Genomic DNA, 21,196 nt, shown 5'->3' on the forward strand with positions numbered 1-21,196 from the left:
TATATATATATATTTCAATTCATCAATACTCATAATACTTGATATATCCCATTCACCAATCCAACCACTTACATCTCCTATCAATCTCATGTTTCGTCGAATACATCCCATCTTATCTAAGCAGAGTAATGCTTTACAGACATTGAAATCTGGAATCATATTCAGACCACTATCATTTATTACAAAACCTACAACACTGACAACGCTTAGAACCACACCAAAAATTATATCACACACATTAATTCAATCACGAACTTTAATGTCGACGAAAACAACTAATTTAGGCCCATTTAAATTCACATTACAAATATTAACTGGTGTTTATTGTGGTTTACTTATTGTTAGTTTTGGTCTGTGTTATTTATTATATAGTGATGCCAATCAACGACAAAATATTCCATTTGAATTATCATTAGATGATCATATTAATGCTGTTATGGCCATTAATAAGGATGATGTATGTGAATCACCACGTCATGCAACAAAACATTATCGAAGATTATTGATTGATTTAGCTAAACAAGAGTTGGGCGACACCACCACTATTGATGAAAGTAAATTTGATAATCGATATGATGTACCGATATTATCTACGGATTTTTTAATTCATAATAAATCTATCAAATTTATAAATTTTTATATTGATATGATTTTAAGATATAGTAAATGTTTATTATCAAAGGGGGAATTAGATATTGCTATTAAAATGTTGACAAGAATTGTTGTTGATGATGATTTTATATTTTTCAAATTAGGTGATGCTGAAAAATTATCTAGTAGTAGTCGAGTATTGGCTAAAATTACTCCTGATATTACTAAAAAAATATCTATATTACAAAGATCAATTGATATGTTGATTGAAACTAATAAATCAATGCAAATTGATAATGATTATATCTTGTTAGAAAATTCCAAAATTTCTGATGAATTAATCAATTGTTTAAATGATTTAGCATCTAATTTAGCTAAATTATCTCAATCTCAATCTCAATCTCAATCTCAAGGACAACAAGAATTATTAAATCAATCATTACAAATTTATTTATCTGAATTAAGATCATTACAAACAATTAGACTGAAAATTGAATCCAATCAAGCAAATCAAGCTACATACCCACTTTTCAATGTTGATCGAGCCAATTTAATTGGAATGATTAATACTATCAAAGCTCATATTAGTGAAATCATGTGGGTTAAAGGTCATAAAGATAAAGCAATTAATTTTCTGGAACAAATTTTACAAGAATTATATTATGATCGATATTCTGATCCTAAATTTGGTCCCATATTATTAAATGTTTTAAATAATCTTGAAATTATGTATCATAATTTACATAAACCAGAAGATGTTAAACGTTGTCAAAATTTAAAACATGATGTTTCCATTTATGAAATTCGTAATCGATTTGATATCCCTTGGTATGATCGAGTAATGAAAAGAATTAGTAAAACAATTTATTTACGTACTCCAATTGGATTAGTTGAAAAAGGATTAAGAGATAGATTTGAACCAAGAGCAAGAGTTAAAGAATTAGATGAATTTGAAGATGAAGATGATGAAAATAGAAGTCAATGGTTATATCCATTAGCCAAGTAAGATTTGATAGACCGGTGTTGTTGTTGTTGTTATTATTGTCCGTCCCGGAAGTGGTAGGAAGAGAGAAGGCTCGGCAAAACTCGGCTTTAGCTATATATGTATATATGTATGTATGTTTGTGTGTAATGTGAGTGTTCCTGTATATAAGTATCAACCAATCAAGTTAAAATTGAAAATAATCAAACAAAGAAATTCTCTGCCTCCACACGCACACGCCATAATCAGTAAAGGAAAAAAAAATTCCATTCATTCATTCACTTTATACAATCAACAATCAACAATCAACTAACCAATCCACTTCATTTCATTTCAATACACTTGGGAAAATCATGATTTCAACTTATTCACGTATTGGTTTAACCACTTTAACTAAATCATCATCATCATCATCATTAACTACTACTGTTAGACCATTATTATTGGCCAATTTTACTAGAGGAATTAAAACTATTCCTCAACCACCAGGTTATATTGTTGGTACAGTTAATGATGCTTATGTACCACCACCACCACATAAATTAGAAGGTTCATTACATTGGACTAGTGAAAGGATTGTTGCTATTGGTATGTTACCATTAGTTTTAGCACCATTTATTACTGGTGGTGGTGCTTCGACTTTAATTGATTCCACCATGTCAGCATTATTATTATTTCATTGTCATACTGGTTTCCAAAGTTGTATTATAGATTATATTCCTAAAAGAGTTTATGGATCTTATCATAATTATGCCATGTATTTATTGACTTTTGGTACTGGTATTGCTGGTTATGGTATTTATCAAATTGAAACTAAAGAAGGTGGTGTTTCCAATATTATTTCAAAACTTTGGAAAGCTTAAAATGAATAGGGGAGAAACTTTTAATTTTAAGTAAGCAAGGGGAATGGTTATATATTAGAAAGAGCTATCGAGTTGTCGATAACTCCTTTAAATTATTAGGAGATGGATACTACGCTTATTTGTTACTGTTTTATTCATTGATAATAAATACAAATTGAAGTATATATTTATATATAAGAAATTTCAAAATAATTGAATTGAATTGAATTGAATTGAATTGGTATATTCTCTTTTTTGTAAATTTTCCATTCTTAGTAAATCATTATCTTTTAAATATTATCAGAAACTTTTCTTTTCCTTGTACTTTTTATGTCATTATCATCGGTTATTATTATATCACTAGTACTAGTACTAGTACTAGGATGATTATCTTCATTCTCTGAATTTGAATTCTTTTCAATAGATCCTTCACCACCACCATTGGTTTTCGATTCAATTGATAATTTCTTTTCAAATTCATTCTTCAAAGGGATCAATCTTTCATTAATCCAATTTTGTAAAAACTTTTTAGCAATATTAATTGATTTAATATTAATATCATTTAATTCATCCAATACTTTTAATTTATAATTATAAGTACTACTATAAATATCTCGAAAAACATGTTTAATATTGTGATCTCCMCCCCCCACCATTACCACCACCATTGATGATTAATTTCTTTTCCACATCATTGATTTTTATATTGATCAAATTTTGAAAATTTAATTTAATTATTAATGAAATAATCATCCCTGAATTGCTGTTGTTGTTGTTATTATTATTATTATTAATTTCTATACCATAATGATTTTTAATATCTTGATAATTTATAATTTGATTAATATTTTCAAAATCTATAGTAATTAAAGTCAATTCCAATAATTTACGCAATAAAGATTCATCTAGATCAATATATTTCTCTTTATATTTTAAATATTGTTGATAATTACCAAATGTAAATAATTCTAATGTATTAAATAATTGTTGTTGATGAATGGTTAGGTTAGTGTATGATGACGACGACGACAATGACGACGACAATGACGACGACAATGATGATGATGATGACGATATTGATTGATCTAATGTTAATAATTCTGATAAATAATTATATTTATTGGTCTCTAGTAAGAGGTTTGGTATATCTTCTATCGTTATTGACATGGTCCAGGATGGGTAATATGGTGTTAGAATGATGATAGTTGTACAATAATTGTTCTTATTAGTGGGTTGATATATATTGTGAAAAAAAAAAAAGACGATTTTTGGATTGGAATAATAATGAGCCAGTGTAGTGAGTGAGAGATTGAAGTACGTATACTCTGATAATAATACACCAAGAAGTATAAATTGATCAATGGTATACTTGAACTTTTTAATAATCTACTTTCATATCTAATACATACATATATATATATATATATCATTAGCTACATTAAAAAATTTGAACAGTAAATAGTAATATTTGTTATTATTAATAATAATTTCTATTTCTATTTCTTAACCTAAACAACCTTAACCGGAAGGTTGAATAATTATTATTAATTTAATTTAATTTAGTTCAACATAAAACAACAAGTAAATTCTTTCTAAAAAAAAAAGCTTATCGTGTGATGTATTAATTAATTAGTTGGTTAATCTTTGTAAATAATAACCTATAATCATAGCTGACATAGCTATTATTGCTGTTTGTAATTTTTGTTTATCAATTTCAATTTCAATTTTATCTAAAATTTTCATCAGTGATGATGATGATGATGATGATGATTCTCCCCCTTGTTGATTCAGAAATAATTTTTTCAATAAATTATTATGATTCCCTTTATCACCAAGAAGTTTGGTGTTGTTGTTACTCTGATTTGTAATAGATTTTTTTATTGGCAGTCCATTACAACTTTGATTTTCAACTTTAGGAAATGGTTCAATTTCTTGATGTTGTTGTTGTTGAAAATTTTTTTCAGGAGAATTTATTGGGATTGAATTCGTAGCAATAATAGATTCAAAATCTGTTATAATTGGACTAATAGATTTATCATTATGTTGTTGTTGTTGTTGTGAATGAGAATGAGAATTAAAATTAGAATCTATTGATTCGTCGTCACCGTTGCTTCTCTTCTCCTTTTGAGAATGTTCAATTTTAAAACCATTGCGTTGTAATACACTAGGAGTACTTGGTAAACTAATTCCTTCATCATCATTATCTTCTTCTTCTCCTCCTCCTTCTTCTTCTTCTTCTTCATTGTCGGACACTGGAGGAGTTAATTTAATTGTATCTCTATTTATTGTTCCAGAAGATTCTAAATTCTTCATATTATCACGAACTGAAGGAGTTCGAGAAAGATCTTGAATAAATCCATTAATTGCTTCACTTACAACCAGTTCATCATTTAAAAGTTCTTTTGATTTATTCCCATTCAATTTAAGAACTTCTCTTTCTTTTGCCTCTTTCTCCTGTTGTTGTTGTTGTTGTTGTTGTTGTTGTTGTCGTGTCATTTCATCAAGAGCTTCTTGTAAATCTAATTTTTCTTGTTTTAATGATTCAATGGTTTCATTAGCTAAATTATAATCATTTTCTATAGTTTCATATTTCAATTGTAATTCAATATGAGATTTTTTCAAATTATCACGATCTTTTTCCATAGATTTGAATTTTCTATTAAGTAAATCCAATTTTTTATTTGATTCTAATTCCAAATTTTTAAATTTATCTTTTAATTTTTGATGATTAGTTTGTTCTTTAATTAATTCTTGTTCAATTTTCAGTAATTTTTTTTGAAATTGTTGATCCAAATAATCTTGATTTAATTGATTTAAATTATAATAATAATTTTCCAAAAATGTCGATAAACTATTTAATGAAGAATTTTGTTGTTTAACTCTTGATAAATTAAGTACTAATACATTAATAATATTTTCTAATGTTGTAGTACTAGTGATTTGAGAATTATTATATATTCCTGAATTTGTCATTGAATAAAGTCCCAATAAATTATCTTCTATATTAGGATTAATATCTGAAAACAAGGCATTATCAAACGTTAAAGTATTTTCATGGTCACGGTCACGGTCACGGTCATGGTCATGGTCTTTGTTTTTTAATTCGGTTGAATTATCATCATCATTTTCAAAATCAATTTTTTCAACTTGTCGAGCAATATCTTCAATAAATGATAAACGTTTAAATTCAGGTGTATCCAATTGATCATTCCCATTAATAAAGAAATTACCATTACCATTAATATCACTATTATTATTATTATTATTATAATTATAATTATCACCACCTTCTAATTGAGTAGATATAACATTCAAATTTTCAATTCTTAAACTTATTTGTTTATGAGTAGATTCTGCTTGAACATTAAATCCAAGACAAATCATATCACCAATTTTAATTTCAGTAGGATCTTGTGATAATCTAACTTCATTTAAATAAGTTCCATTAGATGAACCTAAATCTTGTATCATTAATTTGCCATTTTTGGGATCAATATAAATTTGTGCATGATTTCTACTCAAAACTCGTGAATCAAAATATCCATTAGTTACATCAGGTTTAAATTTAGTACCAGTTGGTCTACCTAATTTTGTTGTTTCAGGATATGTTGCCACAGGGAGATGTTTCTTAATAAATGTATCATTTAAAGGTAAAAGAGTAACATAATATTGAATTTGATTCCGTTTTTGAGGATTATGATTTGATAAAGAACCATTATTGCTACTTGGATTTGATGATATTCTTGATGTCAGTGACAGTAGCAGAGATCCTCCTCCTTTTGATGGATCACGCGATGTTGAAGCTGTAGTATATTTTGGTTTTGTTGGAATCGATACTACTTGTGATTGTGAATTTGATCTTTTCCTGCCTAATGCTGCTGTAGATGATTTAGCATCAACAGAAGAAGTATTAGAACTTAATCCACCATTTCCACTACTACTACTATTAGATCGAGGTACTTTATTAGATATTTTTGTTCCATTCTTTAAACTTTGTGAATTCTTGATATATATCAATCCACTCTTCTTTGTTTCTAAATTGGGGAATGGTTGTTGGTGTTGTTGTTCTGAAAAAGATGTTGATGATTTTGGTACTGTTGTCTGCAGTGAGTTTTGTTTCAGAAGATGATGGTGATGATGATTGTGATTGTGGTTGTGATTATGATGGTTTGATGAATTAAGATTATTGTTGTTATTAAGTAATTGAGAATTATCAAGAGCTATAGGGATATCTGTCATTTGATTGGTCTTATGTTAGTTTGTAAAGAAATGGGGCCAATTTAGTTACTTTGAATTTAATCTTAAACTAGGTTCTTGATTCTTGATTTTTGATTCTTGACTCTTTTTCTTCACCGTTGAACCGGGATTGAATTTGGAATTGGTGTCTTGTTTTTTTTTTTTTTTTGTAATTTCTAAATTGGTATAAAAACTTTTGCAAAAATGGAAATTTAAATTCAACCAAATTAGAAAACCTGATATTTTTAACCACAACCACAACTAAAAGAAAAGAAAAGAAAAGAAAAGAAAAGAAATATATAAATGAAGTAATATGGTATGTGGTATATGGTGTGAACTGTTGGTGATTGAAGTAAAACTATTGGAAAACTCAGGATCAAATTCAAAATTCAAAATCAAAATCAAAATTTAAAAAAAAAAAAAAGGAAAACTTTGATAAAAGAAATATGTAATAATCGAAACAGTAAGTGTCAAATAATGAGTATCAATTTCTTTAATTTTGTTTAGTACTAGTGTTGATAATATTGTAATATGTTGAAGTTGTTGTAATCTATTATATATAGTGAAATTAAATTAAATCAAGTGAAGTAATTATTAATAAGGGTTGTATGGTATTGTATTGTATTGTATTGTATTGTATTGTATTGTATGGTATTGGGTTGTATTGTATGTGTGCTGTGTTGGGAAAGTATGGACAGAACGACATTGGACGACTTGTGACACAAGTACTAATATGCAGGATAAGGAGAGAAAGAGAAAAATGTCTCAGCGCGTGTTGTCGTCTAAAACAAAAATGTGACTTTCTGATGCTACCAATTTTGATATATTCTTCCTCCTTCCTTCCTTATGCTTTCTTTCATACTTGTGAACTATTAACTATAGGTTATATAAAGCTATTATGTTGGTTGGAAAGATGTAGTGTATAGCTCATAATTTAGTGTAACAGTTTTTTAAAGTAAATATTATGAAATTATTTAACAATCTGTTCCATACTATGCTCTTCTTTTTTTTTATTTGCTTCCAAGACTAATAATTCTGGAACTTTATAATTTAATCTTAATTCTAATACTTACTTTGTAATTGAATACTTTGCAACTTATGTTAAAAAAGACAGAAATCTTTTTGTTCTGTTTGAAGTTTAAAGTGTAGTTACATTAATAGTGAAATTTATTTCTTATATTGCAAGTAAGATTTGATGATGATGATGATGATTATTAAGAACAGAGAACAGAGAAGATGTCAGAGAGAGAGAGAGAAAAAAAAAACACCAAAAACCAAAAATCAAAACAAACCACACACAATATCATCTTATTATTATTCCATCTACTTAGACCTTTTTCAATTAATACATATATTGTCAACCCTTAAGATACACATAGATATACACTACTAACTATGACACAGCAAGACCTACCACAGAACCAACGATTCAATAATTTGGACAATTGTACTGATTCATTACGTCAATCAATCAAGATATTACAACAATCCAATAAAATTTTAGATGAAACTTTACAAGATAGTACCAGATTAACAAAAATACTATCAACGAATAAAGTATTTGATTTAATACCTGAATTAGATTTAAATGATGCAAAATCAAATTTCACCAAGAATATTACCCCACAATTAAATCAACAATTGAATAAATTAGAAGATGAATTAATTCAATTACAAACGAAGAAAACTACTTTAACTAATAAATTAAAATTAATAAATGTTCGATTGAAAAATTATGAAAAAAAAGGTAATAAAGAAGAAGGAGGGAAAAATTTTAATAGTAATGGATTAAGTGATATAGATATTGATAATTTATTAACTAATAGACATAAAAATGGTTATGATGTTAATAAACTTCATCAATTACGATTTTTAAGAGATAAAAAGACTCGATTACAATACTCATTAAATCGGTTGAACTAAACACCAAGAAGTTAATAAAGTGTATGATACAAGTACATAGGATTGTTGGGGGAAGTTATTAGCATGTACTTGAAGTTGAGCTTTGGAATATGAACATACTTCCCCCCCCCCCCCCCCTTTTAATAATCATGGTTTTTATGTTTAGATATAATCAAGTAATACAAACAAATGCTTACTGTTCTTTTTGGAGACTGTCGTCTGTAGATATTAAGTTAAATGTTTTAAGAATAAAAAGAGCATGTGTGTCACGTGATCTGTATTACTAATTTAAGTTAAATTCCGATCCACACACTCTTTGCCACCGCCATCGATTTACTTATTTTTCTCTAATAGCCCACACACGATTACTTATTCCATTTGATTATAAATAAATCAACTAACAATTCAAATTAGTATAAATATCAAGTTAGAATTTCCTTTTTAAAAATTTTCATTCTTTTATTATTATTATTATTATTAGATTTTTCTAAACTTCCAACTTGACAACAAACAACAAACAGACGACACACAAATTTCAATATGTCATCAGGGGTAACCAATTTATTTATTGATAAATCTCAACGACCAAATCAAGATGAACAAGGATTAATAGATATTGGTAAAAATTGTCAATATTGTAATCAATTAGATTTTTTACCATTTATATGTGAATTTTGTAAAAAAACATTTTGTTCACAACATCGAACCATTGAACAACATCAATGTATTGCCAAAAATAAATTTTTCAATCAACATAAATCAAGATCATCTAGTCCTGATGAATCAGATAATGGTGGTGGTGGTGGTACTATTATTTCTTCGAAAAGTTTATTTCCGGATCGAAATGCTGATAAACGGAAATTAGAAGCAAAATTGAATTCTATCAATCCAATAAGACCAACAACAATTAAAGAAACTCAATTTAGAGTTGGAGATGTATCTATTAGTGGATCTTCCAATGCATTTAAGAAATTTCAAAAATTTCTAACCAACCAAAAGAAGAACAAGAAGAGTGGTACTACCAATGGGGGTAATTCAATTACATCAAAATTATTTGGTGGTAAATCAAGTAAGACCAGTAGTAATAATAAATTCATTGATATTGCTAATTTGAAAAAGAATGCTAAAGGTGATAATAAAATCATTATGAATGATAGAATCTATATTTGGTGTATATATGTGGAAAATCCTGATTTACAAATATCTATTGATAAAGATAAAAAACCGGTATTTATATCGAAAAATTGGGTTGTCGGAAGATCACTTGATTCAGTTGCTGATAATTTACATATTCAAAATAAAAATAATGTTACTAATGAATCACTGGAGAAATTAAATATTTTTAAATTGGAAGATAATAATGGTAGTAGTGGTGTTGATGGAGAACCAAAATTAATATCAACATCTTTAAAATCAACTGTTTTTAAAACTGGTGATACAATATATTTAGTTAGAGGAACAATATAATTTTTACAACATTTCGATTTCGATTTCAATTTCGATTTCGATTTCGATTCACAATTATATAATGACCCCCATAATAATAACATATACATTTCATAAAGAATAAAAACATTAAAAATCAATTGTATATTTCTTTCTGTCCTTTCCCCCTCTGTCTTTAATATACATCTTTGGGTTGATCATGATGAAGCCAATTCATTAAACAATTTTGATCATATAAATGTTCCCATCTACTAAATTTCCCAATTTCACACATTTGAGTAGTTTCAGTATTTGGACAATTAGTATAAGGATCATGATCATAACCAATATCTTTAAAAAAATGAATTTTATCTTTATCAGCAAATAAACTAACTCCAATTGAATGTACTGGTGCATCACCCCATCGTTCATAATAAAATTTCCCTGTAGAATCAAGATATTTAACCCAATTATCATAAGCTTCATTACGGAAAAAATCAAAATCACCAATTTCAAAATTTGACCAAAAATGACAAGTTGAATAACCTCCAGCAAATTTTGTTTTTTTAGGATTTTGTAAATCTTCTAATAACCATTGAAATGATCCTTTCGGATTAATATATTTATAATTATCACCTTGATTTAAATATTTAATGGTTTCAGGCCAAAGAGTTTTCACGGTTTCTTCATTATCATATAAATTAATGGTAAATCCATAAATTTTTTGGGTGTCTTCCATATATTTAAAAACATCATAATTAATATCAGTGAAAAAATTAACTTTAGGTTCCACTCGCCAATAATATTTATATTTTTGTAATTCAGGAATTTTATAAAATTGACTCAGATAAAATCGACACATATTATGATATGATTGCTTCTTGGCATACGCAACATCATGTTTAAACATAATTTCCATTTCTTTAGCTTCTTTAACTGTATCTATAAATGATGGTTTTTGCCAATATTCAGGTTTAATTTGAACAAATTCGACAGGTGCATTCCCAGTATATTTCAAAATCCGTTGTTTAAATCGATCAGTAAATGGTTCATCATTTAAAAATGTATAAGGATAATTATATTTCGAATTGAATTTTTTTTGTAATCGTTTAATACTACTACCAATTGCCCCTAATTCACCATTACGTACTAATGATAATATAGTTGCATTGGCTCTTTTATAATTTGGTAATTCTTCAGGTGGTGGTGGTGGAACCAATTTGGCATCTTTTGGTTGTCCAATAGTTTTCGATCCTAATAATTCTTTATAATCTTTCATATTTTGTTCAAGAATTTGTTCTGGTGTACCCTTTTTATTACCTTTATTTAAAAATTTAAATTGAACATTACCAGGAATTAATGAAAATCCATTAATATCAAGATCATCTAATGATTCAAAACTAGTGCTATTATTTTTGGTGATGATTCCTTTAAATCCAGGTAAATATGAAAAATCAAATTTATTAGTCAATGCAGTTATTGAATTTTGAAAATCATCAGGTGTATAATTTTCCACCATTTTAATTATATGATGATGACCATTATAATATCCAATGATTGAACCCAGAAGGATAAATATGGTGAAAATCGCTAGAATCGATATCAATTTTCTTCTCCGAAGACTAATAAAACTAATCATTTGAGGAAAATACCTTTCTCTTACTTGTTATTGAATAATGTAAATCTAAATCAAGATATATATATATATATATATATATATATAAAGTTGTAGGATATGTTTAAGAATGAAAAAATAAAAAAAGCCTGTGGGTATATATAAGGGTTTATATTATCTTACAGGTGGTGTGGATAAATTATTATGGTTACTTCTTCAAATAAAGAGAATAAAATTTTCCTTTTGCGTGTAATCGCGCTCAAAAAATAATAATAGAAGAAAAAAAAAATGCAATTAAGGGGGGCGAGGGCGGCGGCCAGGAAAACAAAAACCGAACGAGAGATTACTGCCTGCCTTGCTGTTGCTGCTGCTGCTGTGCCACTTTTTTCTTGTCATCGCCCGCCCCCCTTTGTCTACACCCTCGCCTCATCCCCTAAATTGCCTAGAATTTATATTAATGTCTACAAACTCAACTTCCCAATTGATTATCGTTTTTTTACTGCTATTGAATAATCTTTTTCACTTTTAGTGTTGTTGTTTTTATAGATCATTCTTGGTTAATGCCATTGAACGAATCTTTGATATTTGATTGTTTGTCTAATAAAAAAAAATAGAAAGTAAAATTTTTGTGTAATACAGCAATGCAAATATCACAACCACCAAAAGACAATAAAGTGGTACAAGTATAACAACAACTTTTTTTTGTGATTCTGCCGTCTTCAGTTCAACATATACTTGTAAGGTAACCTACGTTTGTAAAACTAAGCCTTGCTTAGGGTATCTCGTTTATGAGTGACAGATAGTTCAACAGAAGCTTGGATCAGAACTACAACAAGTTTTTTTATTATTTTTTCAATATAATTCTACAAGTAAAATTATTCAAATACAAATGATGATTATTCTTTTCAAATATTTAGTTAAAAAACAAATGTAACTAATTATGTACTTCTAAACATATTGTAAACAAATTTTTGTATCAGTATATCAAACTTAATCAAGAAGTGGTGCCAAATCCTTAGCATGGTAAGGTTCGTCAAGATATTTGATATCTTCTTCAGTCAAATTAACTTTGTAAATGCCAACTAAGTCTTCAGCTTGTTCAAATTTAGATACACCGGCAATTGGGACAACTCCTTTAGCAATACACCATGCTAAAGAGACATGCATCATTGAAACATTATATTTGATACTCAATTCTTCAACTCTGTTAACAATAGCTTTGTCATTGTCGTTGACATTATCTAAACCATAAATACTTGCCCATTGCTTGTTTTCAAAAAATTTTTTATTCTTGTCAGAGTCAAATGGACGACATAACACGCCCCCGGCATTTGGAGACCATGGCATCAATCCGATTCCGTGTTTTTTGCAGTAATCGTTTAACTCTCTGTCATCTTCACGATATAACAAGGAATAATGACTTTGCATTGAAATAAACTGATGCCATCCATTGGCTTTAGCAACATTTTGTAATTCAATGAATTCCCAAGTCTTCATTGAGGAAGCACCAATATATCTTGCCCACCCTTTTTCAACAACGTCATTCAATGAATGCATGATTTCTTCGTATGTAACGTCACGATCTAAACGATGTATTTGTAAGACATCAATATAGGTACCCAAACGCTTGACAGATGCCTCAGCTGCAGCCAAAATATGTTTTCTACTTAATCCCTTGCCATTCATGAAATCAACTTCATCAACCTCACCCATACCTTCTTCAGTAGTATCTTTAACTGGGAAATAGCATTTAGTTAAAATAACAATTCTTTCACGTGGGATATCATACTTTTTAATAAACAATCCTAACAATTCTTCAGATTTACCATTGGAATAAGCATCTGCGGTATCAAAAGTACGGAATCCATTGTCATAACAGAATTTCAAAATTTTTAAACATTCATCAATATCACCATTGAATCCCATCCAGCTAGATCCTAATCTCATAGTACCAATGGCGATGGTGTTAACTTTCAAACCAGATTTTCCCAATCTAGTGACTAATTTAGATTTATCAATTGACATATTTTGGTTAGAAGTTTGGATTTTTTTGTGATTGTTGGTTATTATTATTTATAAGAATAATAAAAAAAAGATTGATAACTTTTCTTTCGAAGAATTATGGATCTTCCCCCCCCTATTTATACTTTCAAAAAAGGACAAAGGATCAACGAAGGGTGGAAGTTTGACGAAACTTTAAAGTTTATTCGGTGATTTCCTATTTTGTATATTTCCCGCATACAAACTACCTTGTGGGTTTTATTTACTATGTTAATTGTTTTCCCCGCGGCCAAGTGCAAACTTCCGAGAAACGGCACGGTTAGAATTCATTTTTCCGTACGTAAACTTACCTAAACACTAAACGGTTGTCGGAATATTTTTTTATTTTCTTCCATTCCCTCTTCCCGCCAGAGATGCCAGTGACTGAAAAATCGCTTTATCAGTCAACACCAAAGGTGATCTTATTCAAACTATTTACAACTATTCGCAGTTAAATTGTTGTGTACACTCAAAATAGTTTTTGATGCCATTCTGCAAGAAGTCAGTTAAAACTCTACAAAAAAGCTTAAGGCTGGGTTTCAGTTACAATATCTTTTTCACTTGATTTTGATTATGGGCGTTTTTTTGACAAATTATTTCGTTAATGTAATTTCATCTTTTTGAATATATTTCAGTTTCAACAAATGGAATGAGAGACCACTTTGGTTTGAATGCATTTTTCAGGACTGATAGTTATATTAAACGGTAATATTACATTATCAATTTTTAACCTATATTTTATACAAACTACATAATTATTTGTAAATTTCTGGTGTTCCTTTCCTTATGAATCACTTAGTTTTTTTGGTCATTAAACCTCGAGCTCAATATAGTTCTTAAGCCAAGATAGATCTTATTTGTATATAAAATGGCAAGATACACATGTATTTTGTAATTCATATCTAGACCTAATAAAGATAAACGATTAGCAAAGCTAAACTACATAACACACTTAAGCAGCAACTCTTGCCAAGTCTTTGGCGTGATATGGCTCTTCAAGATATTTGATATCATCTTCAGTTAAGTTGACTTTGAAAATACCAACCAATTCTTCAGCTTGCTCAAATTTGGAGACACCGGCAATTGGAATCACACCTTTAGAAATACACCATGCCAATGAAACTTGCATCATAGATGCATTGTATTTAACACTCAACTCTTTAACTCTATCGACGATAATCTTATCTGCGTCTCTGACATTTTCTAATCCAAATAAACTTGACCATTGCTTGTTGTCTAAGAACTGCTTAGTTTTTTCAGAGTCGAATGGACGACACAAAACACCACCACCGTTTGGAGACCAAGGGATTAATCCAATACTATTCTTCTTACAATAGTCATTCAATTCTCTCTCGTCCTCACGGTACAATAAAGAATAGTGACTTTGCATGGAGATGAATTGGTGCCAACCATTTGCTTTAGCAACATTTTGCAACTCAACAAATTCCCATGTTTTCATAGATGAGGCACCAATATATCTTGCCAATCCTTGTTCAACAACATCATTTAAAGAACGCATAACTTCTTCATATGTGACTTCATGGTCTAAACGATGAATTTGCAACACATCAATATATGTTCCCAAACGTTTAACGGAAGCTTCAGCTGCGGCTAAGATATGCTTTCTACTCAATCCTTTACCGTTCATATAGTCAATTGGATCAATTTCAAGTGAACTGTCTTCTGCGTCGTCTTTGACTGAGAAGTAGCATTTGGTTAAAATGACAATTCGTTCACGTGGAATATTGTATTTCTTGATGAATAAACCCAACAACTCTTCAGATTTACCATTTGAGTAAGTATCAGCAGTATCGAAAGTACGGAACCCGTTGTCATAACAAAATTTCAAAATTTTCAAACACTCGTCGATGTCACCATTAAAACCTCTCCAACTGGATCCCAATCTCATAGTACCGACAGCAACAGTGTTGACCTTCAAACCAGATTTACCTAATCTGGTGACCATTCTTGATTTATCGATTGACCTGTTTTTTTTTTTTAGTTAAAGTTAAGTTGTAGTTATTTGTAGTTGTTTTTAATGATGAAATTTGGAACTATCCTTCAATTGATGAGAGATTTTTCATCTCTATTTATAATCTCCTTGAAAGGGATAAGGGAGGTTAGCAAGTTCGGTAAAACTTGACTATTTATGCGGCAATTTCCCAATTTGTTAATATTCCGAAACCAGAGCAATTATCTTATTATAGAATTAGCCACTTGGACACACAGCCACAAGGGTTTCTCTCTGCCCTCTGCCCACGTACTAATTTTGGAGCAAGAACAGGCAGTATTTCTCCCGTAAGGCATTTATTGCCAACAGTGGTGGTTATCGGAACAATTATCGTACTAAAGTTTCCACCCTTCCGTCGGTTTCATACATAGGATACAGAAACGATATTATCCGACAAACCGATGTATTTGCTTTCAATTTTTTACATTATTAATCAAATCATCTATAACAACACCAAGCTTGAATGTTCTCTATACTATAGTACCAAGTTTCTCACAACAGTTGATGGCATTCCGTAATCTTTGTTGTTGATCCGTCTAATTGAATATGTCATGTGATAGACTGTTGTAAAGCTTTTTTCAAAAAACAAGGGAATTGTATTAATACTATTACGTTAAAGAGCAGTCTTTTATAATTAAATTGTATTAAATGTGGTACATTTCTTTAGTGGAATCAAGCTTTGTTGAACTTGAAGTTACAGAATAACAATATATGTTAAATGGTAACTATTTGATTCACATTGCACAGAGATTTGGTTTAGTGTGTGCGTCCCCATTAACAAATCCAACAGTCAAGTTTTCAACCACCGCACAATACGTCGATGCTTTCTTTTAATGTTGTATCTCGAGATCACACAATAGTTATGCTCAAAATACTATCAAGAATACAACAACATGGTGTTAGATACTATTCCACACTCCCTGATAAAGCATCAACTTTAGCTAAATTTGATTTCCCATCAGCTACTCATACTATAAAATCAATTGATTCCAACATTGAAAAATATTTAAATAAACAACAAATTAAAGTAACTTTAAATGGTCATGTACATAGAAAGTCAAGAATAAGGCCCACGTTAGGATTTGCATTTTTAAGAGATACCAATGGTGATGAAATCCAATTATTGGCAACTCCGAAATATACTGAACCATCTATATTTGAGTTGATGAAAAAATTAACTGTTGAGGATTCAGTCAGTGTGAGTGGTTTTATTCAACCTAAAGAATCTAAACTGGGTAAAGAGCAACAATGGGAATTGGTTGTTGAAAATTTTCAAATACTAAACTCATCTAATTTAGATGCTGCTCAATTGGACAAGTTAAAACATAACAATCCTCAGGATATCCCACCTCAATTTAGATATTTGCAATTAAGAACACCATATTATCAAAAGTCTCTTAGATTAAGGAGTGAAGCAGCAAGACTTATTCGAGATATTTTCATTAAAAACCACGAATTTGTTGAAATTGAAACCCCGTTATTATTCAAGTCGACTCCAGAGGGGGCACGTGAATTCTTGGTGCCAACAAGATCTTTTAATAAATTTTATGCATTACCACAATCACCTCAACAGTATAAGCAAATTTTGATGAGTTCTGGTTTCACTCGGTATTTCCAAGTAGCTAAATGCTTTAGAGATGAGGATTTGCGATCTGATAGACAACCGGAATTTACTCAAATTGATTTGGAAATGAGTTTTGTGAATAATTCTGATCAAGTTGGGATTGTTGTAGAAGATGTGATTCATAATGTTTGGAATAAAGTTGGTGGTAAACTCACGTATAAAGTAAACGATGAAGGTTTTTTGGTAGAAGCTGATCTTGCTGAGGTTGGAGAATCTTTACAATTTGGTAAATTAAACTATATTGACGTTTTAGTTAAATATGGAATTGATAAACCTGATTTAAGATCAAACTTGTCATTCATCAGTCTTGAAGATTTTTTTATTGCTAAAGAAAATGCTGATTTCCCAGTTGTGGAAGTCTGTGTTTTGAAAGGAGCATTCGATGCTTCTTCCGGTAAATATAAATTACCTAAAAGTTTTATTGATGATCATAACTTTTCATCTAGAAGACCTTATGTATGGGCAATTCAAAGAAATGACGACACATTCGGTTATTTCAAAAAATTAATTGATGCAAATATAATAGCCACTACCAACACATTTGATGAAAGCAAATTGCAGGAGTTGTTAAATTTACAACCAGGTGATATTCTTGCCGTGTCTACAAGAGCAAAATTCCCATATGAAAATCCAACACCATTAGGAAAATTCAGACAATTGGCGATAGAAGAATTCCCACATAAATGGCAGCGTCCTATTGTCATGGAAAATGGCCAATTAAGTGTTGATTATGATCGTAATGATATAGTGGTTGGGTCATGGGTTGTTAATTTCCCATTATTTAACCCAGTGGAGGAATCTGGGCAGACTTCTCATGTTACGGAAGAAAGCTCTAAACCTAAATATCCAGTTTATAACTTTAAAAAATTTGAATCCACACATCATCCATTCACTATGGCAAAGATTGAAGATTATGATTTGTTGGAGTCTGATCCTTTGAAAGTACGTGGTGAACATTACGATTTGGTCATAAATGGAGTTGAAGTTGGTGGTGGTTCAAGAAGAATACATGATCCTGCATTGCAGCAATACATTTTTGAAGAGATTTTACAAATTTCAAATTTCCAACAATTGTTCGGCCATTTATTGAAAGCATTGAGTATGGGTTGTCCTCCACATGCTGGTTTGGCATTAGGATTTGATAGATTGTGTGCTATGTTGATGGGATCCACTAGTATTAGAGATGTAATAGCATTTCCAAAGAACCAATCAGGAGTTGATCCAGTAGTAGAGAGTCCTACAGGAGTGAAAGAGGCAACGCTCAATGAATATTTTATAACTACAAAAAACTAGATAAAATACGATGCACATAGACTATTAATATACTTGTACATACTTTAAGGCTATATTTATGTTCAACGTCTACGTCCTCTAAGCTTTTGTTTCTTTTCGGAAGCAGTTCCTGTAGCTTCTTCCAACTTACGTTTGGTATATCCACTTTGAGCTCTTTCAGCCATTTCTTCTTGACGTCTTTTCTCTTCAGCTAATCTTTCCATTTTCAATTCTATTGGTTTTTTGGCTCTCTTTTCAGTAGAATCTTCAGTTTCTCCATAATATTCTTGTTCTTGTTGTTTTATCAATGCTTTCCAATCATACTTTTTACGTACAAACAATTCCATTCCCCAATTTTTCCATACTAATCTACCATAAGTACTTTCCTTAACTTTATTTGAATCGCCTAATAACTCCGAAGCTATTCTATCTTTGTACATTGGTAACAATACAGTGAAATTCCATAAACTATCAACGATATGAGACCCATATGAATTGCATGCAAGACCAACAATTTGACCTTGGAAAATATTGAGTAATCTTTTTCTTAAAATTTGAATAGGTTTCGGTTCTTCAGGTTCAACAATTAATGCCTTTTCAACTACATGACAAAACACTCCATGGAAACACATTTGAACAAATCTTTCAATTGGTAAAGCCATAAAGTTAAACCATGTACATATGACAAACTTGTAATCGTATTCCATTAATTTCTCTAAAAACAAAGCACGTTTTCTTTCTTCGGCAGTGGGCCAATCATCTCTTGTATTACCTAATGTTGAACCAGTTAGTTGTAAAATATTCTCTATGAATTCTGTAGATGTGTTGTCAGAAGGGTTTTCAATATCATAATTTGGAGCAAATTTGATGAATAATTGATTTATGATTTCATCACGTCTATAATTGCCACGAGAAATCGATGCATCAATTAACTTATTGGCCAAATCCAAGTTTTGGTTTTCGGCAATAGATATCAATTCTGCCAATTCTGGAATGATTTGATCCAAAATATATTCAACTTCCACTGGTTTCAATTTGAACAATAATGCTTGAATAATATAAACCCCAGTAGTTGATCTTTTGGCTAATTTCAATACTCGATCTTTCATGTATAATTTGTATAATCTTTCAATATACTTTGGACGAGCACCGTCATTTTTTATAATAGATTCTAAGAAATGTGATCCCACTGATTCAGATAACAAGTATTCAACAAATGATTCCTCTACGGAATCTTTACCTTCCAGATCTTTGGCAAATATAAGATGCCAAAATGAACGTTCACGGTCAACTAATCCTTCAACTTGAATCAATAATTGTAAAACAGGTGATCCGATTTTATGAATACTCAATTCTCTAGCCAGTTTTGTGTCTAATCCGACAATTATTGTTTGACAATATTCACGTAATTCATTCTTGAATGATTGTGGTGTTTGAAAAGCACGATCAAAATCTTCATTATCTTTTATTTCAATCATTTTTCTGGCAATTTTGGATTTTTTCGATCTTAAAGTTGAATTTGATGTTACTGATGATGGTAATTCTTTCCCAGCAAGAATCAATATTAAGAGTCTCAAAACATGTGAAGCATACAGATGATCTATCATGGTAGTCAAATGAGGCTTAAATTCATTGAGCATACTTATAAATAAGTCCTCCATTGGTACGTCATTATTAAGACTGTCTTCTTCTGCTTCTTCTTCTTCTGCTTCTTCTTCTTCTGCTTCTTCAAGTTTTTCTTCGTCTGTTTGAGTCAATTCCTTTTCGATCAAAGCTGCTGATCTTACAAGTAATGTCTCTAATACGTGGGATGCATATTTATGAAATGCCAAAGAAACAAAATGGTTTTGGAATTGTTTGAAAATCTTCTTTAATTGATTGTGATTGGCAAATAAAATTAATCTTTCCATTAATTTAGAACAAATTTGATTAGTCACCAATTTCAATTCTTTACCTTGAGCTTCTTCTAATACTGAATTTATAAATCCTTGTCTTTCCTCATCTGTTTCAAATGCATTAATGTTTAATGTGGATTCAGCTTGTTTAAAATAATCTAACTCATTGTTATCCACAAGCCCAAAAAATGTATTAGGAATACCAGAAGTTGAAGACATTGATGACGATAATGGTTCTTGGTTTGTAATAGTTACATCTGAATCTAAATTTGATACATCTTCATTAAATCCTGGCTCATTCTTTTTATTCTTCTTCTCAGCTCTTCTCCCTCTAGATTTAGTTTTACCCATATTCGATAGTATTGGTTTATTGATTCTTAGTGGGACTTTAATATTGAAGACTTGAATAATAAATTTTGAGAAATTCGATGCTCTTCGCAAGAAAGTATTTTGTGCAGTTCGGTGCGATGCGTGTAATAAAGGTGAAAAAAAAAAAAAAAGTAAATTTGAAAAAGATACACACCCTTCCTTATATGCAGGTAAAATAAAATTTAGGCTGCAAATTGACTTTGATCAAAAATAGAAAGAGATTTAACAAGTGAATCACCAGCTTATGGTACGTGAATGAGTTATTTTTAATTCAGGTTCCAAATAGTATTAAACTGTTCACCTCAGTTGTGTATCAAGAATGAAATTATAAAGAAGAGAAGAGGAAAAAAGAAAAAGATAGGCAAATGCAGAAGTAAAAACTTTAACCTTCT

At 30.0% G+C, this 21,196-nt stretch overlaps 11 protein-coding genes across 11 annotated transcripts; 5 read left to right on the forward strand and 6 right to left on the reverse strand. All coding sequences in view use genetic code 12, as the record gives it.

Moving 5' to 3' along the window:
• Window positions 1–88: 88 nt before the first annotated feature.
• Window positions 89–1,597, forward strand: CAALFM_C103930WA (uncharacterized protein; the record flags this gene model as incomplete). Its single annotated transcript, XM_706868.2, has 1 exon — window positions 89–1,597. The coding sequence occupies one exon, from the start codon at window positions 89–91 to the stop codon at window positions 1,595–1,597; it is 1,509 nt and encodes a 502-aa protein (XP_711961.2).
• Window positions 1,598–1,926: 329 nt separating this feature from the next.
• CAALFM_C103940WA (succinate dehydrogenase membrane anchor subunit) lies at window positions 1,927–2,436 on the forward strand (the record flags this gene model as incomplete). The annotated part of the gene is made up of 1 exon (XM_706869.2): window positions 1,927–2,436. One exon carries the CDS (start codon window positions 1,927–1,929, stop codon window positions 2,434–2,436), a length of 510 nt encoding a protein of 169 aa, XP_711962.2.
• Window positions 2,437–3,042: 606 nt separating this feature from the next.
• On the reverse strand, window positions 3,043–3,582 carry CAALFM_C103950CA (uncharacterized protein; the record flags this gene model as incomplete). The annotated part of the gene is made up of 1 exon (XM_706871.2): window positions 3,043–3,582. One exon carries the CDS (start codon window positions 3,580–3,582, stop codon window positions 3,043–3,045), a length of 540 nt encoding a protein of 179 aa, XP_711964.2.
• A 462-nt stretch (window positions 3,583–4,044) lies between these two features.
• On the reverse strand, window positions 4,045–6,654 carry CAALFM_C103960CA (uncharacterized protein; the record flags this gene model as incomplete). The annotated part of the gene is made up of 1 exon (XM_706872.2): window positions 4,045–6,654. One exon carries the CDS (start codon window positions 6,652–6,654, stop codon window positions 4,045–4,047), a length of 2,610 nt encoding a protein of 869 aa, XP_711965.2.
• Window positions 6,655–8,046: 1,392 nt separating this feature from the next.
• On the forward strand, window positions 8,047–8,574 carry SPC19 (Spc19p; the record flags this gene model as incomplete). Its single annotated transcript, XM_706874.2, has 1 exon — window positions 8,047–8,574. The coding sequence occupies one exon, from the start codon at window positions 8,047–8,049 to the stop codon at window positions 8,572–8,574; it is 528 nt and encodes a 175-aa protein (XP_711967.2).
• A 519-nt stretch (window positions 8,575–9,093) lies between these two features.
• CAALFM_C103990WA (uncharacterized protein) lies at window positions 9,094–10,020 on the forward strand (the record flags this gene model as incomplete). Its single annotated transcript, XM_706875.2, has 1 exon — window positions 9,094–10,020. The coding sequence occupies one exon, from the start codon at window positions 9,094–9,096 to the stop codon at window positions 10,018–10,020; it is 927 nt and encodes a 308-aa protein (XP_711968.2).
• A 154-nt stretch (window positions 10,021–10,174) lies between these two features.
• Window positions 10,175–11,617, reverse strand: KTR4 (putative mannosyltransferase; the record flags this gene model as incomplete). Its single annotated transcript, XM_706876.2, has 1 exon — window positions 10,175–11,617. One exon carries the CDS (start codon window positions 11,615–11,617, stop codon window positions 10,175–10,177), a length of 1,443 nt encoding a protein of 480 aa, XP_711969.1.
• Window positions 11,618–12,583: 966 nt separating this feature from the next.
• Window positions 12,584–13,618, reverse strand: CAALFM_C104010CA (uncharacterized protein; the record flags this gene model as incomplete). Its single annotated transcript, XM_704925.2, has 1 exon — window positions 12,584–13,618. The coding sequence occupies one exon, from the start codon at window positions 13,616–13,618 to the stop codon at window positions 12,584–12,586; it is 1,035 nt and encodes a 344-aa protein (XP_710017.2).
• A 967-nt stretch (window positions 13,619–14,585) lies between these two features.
• Window positions 14,586–15,599, reverse strand: CSH1 (Csh1p; the record flags this gene model as incomplete). Its single annotated transcript, XM_706878.1, has 1 exon — window positions 14,586–15,599. One exon carries the CDS (start codon window positions 15,597–15,599, stop codon window positions 14,586–14,588), a length of 1,014 nt encoding a protein of 337 aa, XP_711971.1.
• Window positions 15,600–16,464: 865 nt separating this feature from the next.
• On the forward strand, window positions 16,465–18,561 carry CAALFM_C104030WA (aspartate--tRNA ligase; the record flags this gene model as incomplete). The annotated part of the gene is made up of 1 exon (XM_706879.2): window positions 16,465–18,561. The coding sequence occupies one exon, from the start codon at window positions 16,465–16,467 to the stop codon at window positions 18,559–18,561; it is 2,097 nt and encodes a 698-aa protein (XP_711972.2).
• Window positions 18,562–18,623: 62 nt separating this feature from the next.
• CAALFM_C104040CA (RNA-binding RNA processing protein) lies at window positions 18,624–20,786 on the reverse strand (the record flags this gene model as incomplete). Its single annotated transcript, XM_706880.2, has 1 exon — window positions 18,624–20,786. One exon carries the CDS (start codon window positions 20,784–20,786, stop codon window positions 18,624–18,626), a length of 2,163 nt encoding a protein of 720 aa, XP_711973.2.
• Window positions 20,787–21,196: the final 410 nt, after the last annotated feature.

This window comes from Candida albicans, chromosome 1 (genome assembly GCF_000182965.3).
Source record: "Candida albicans SC5314 chromosome 1, complete sequence".
In the NCBI taxonomy this organism is placed as follows: domain Eukaryota; kingdom Fungi; phylum Ascomycota; class Pichiomycetes; order Serinales; family Debaryomycetaceae; genus Candida; species Candida albicans.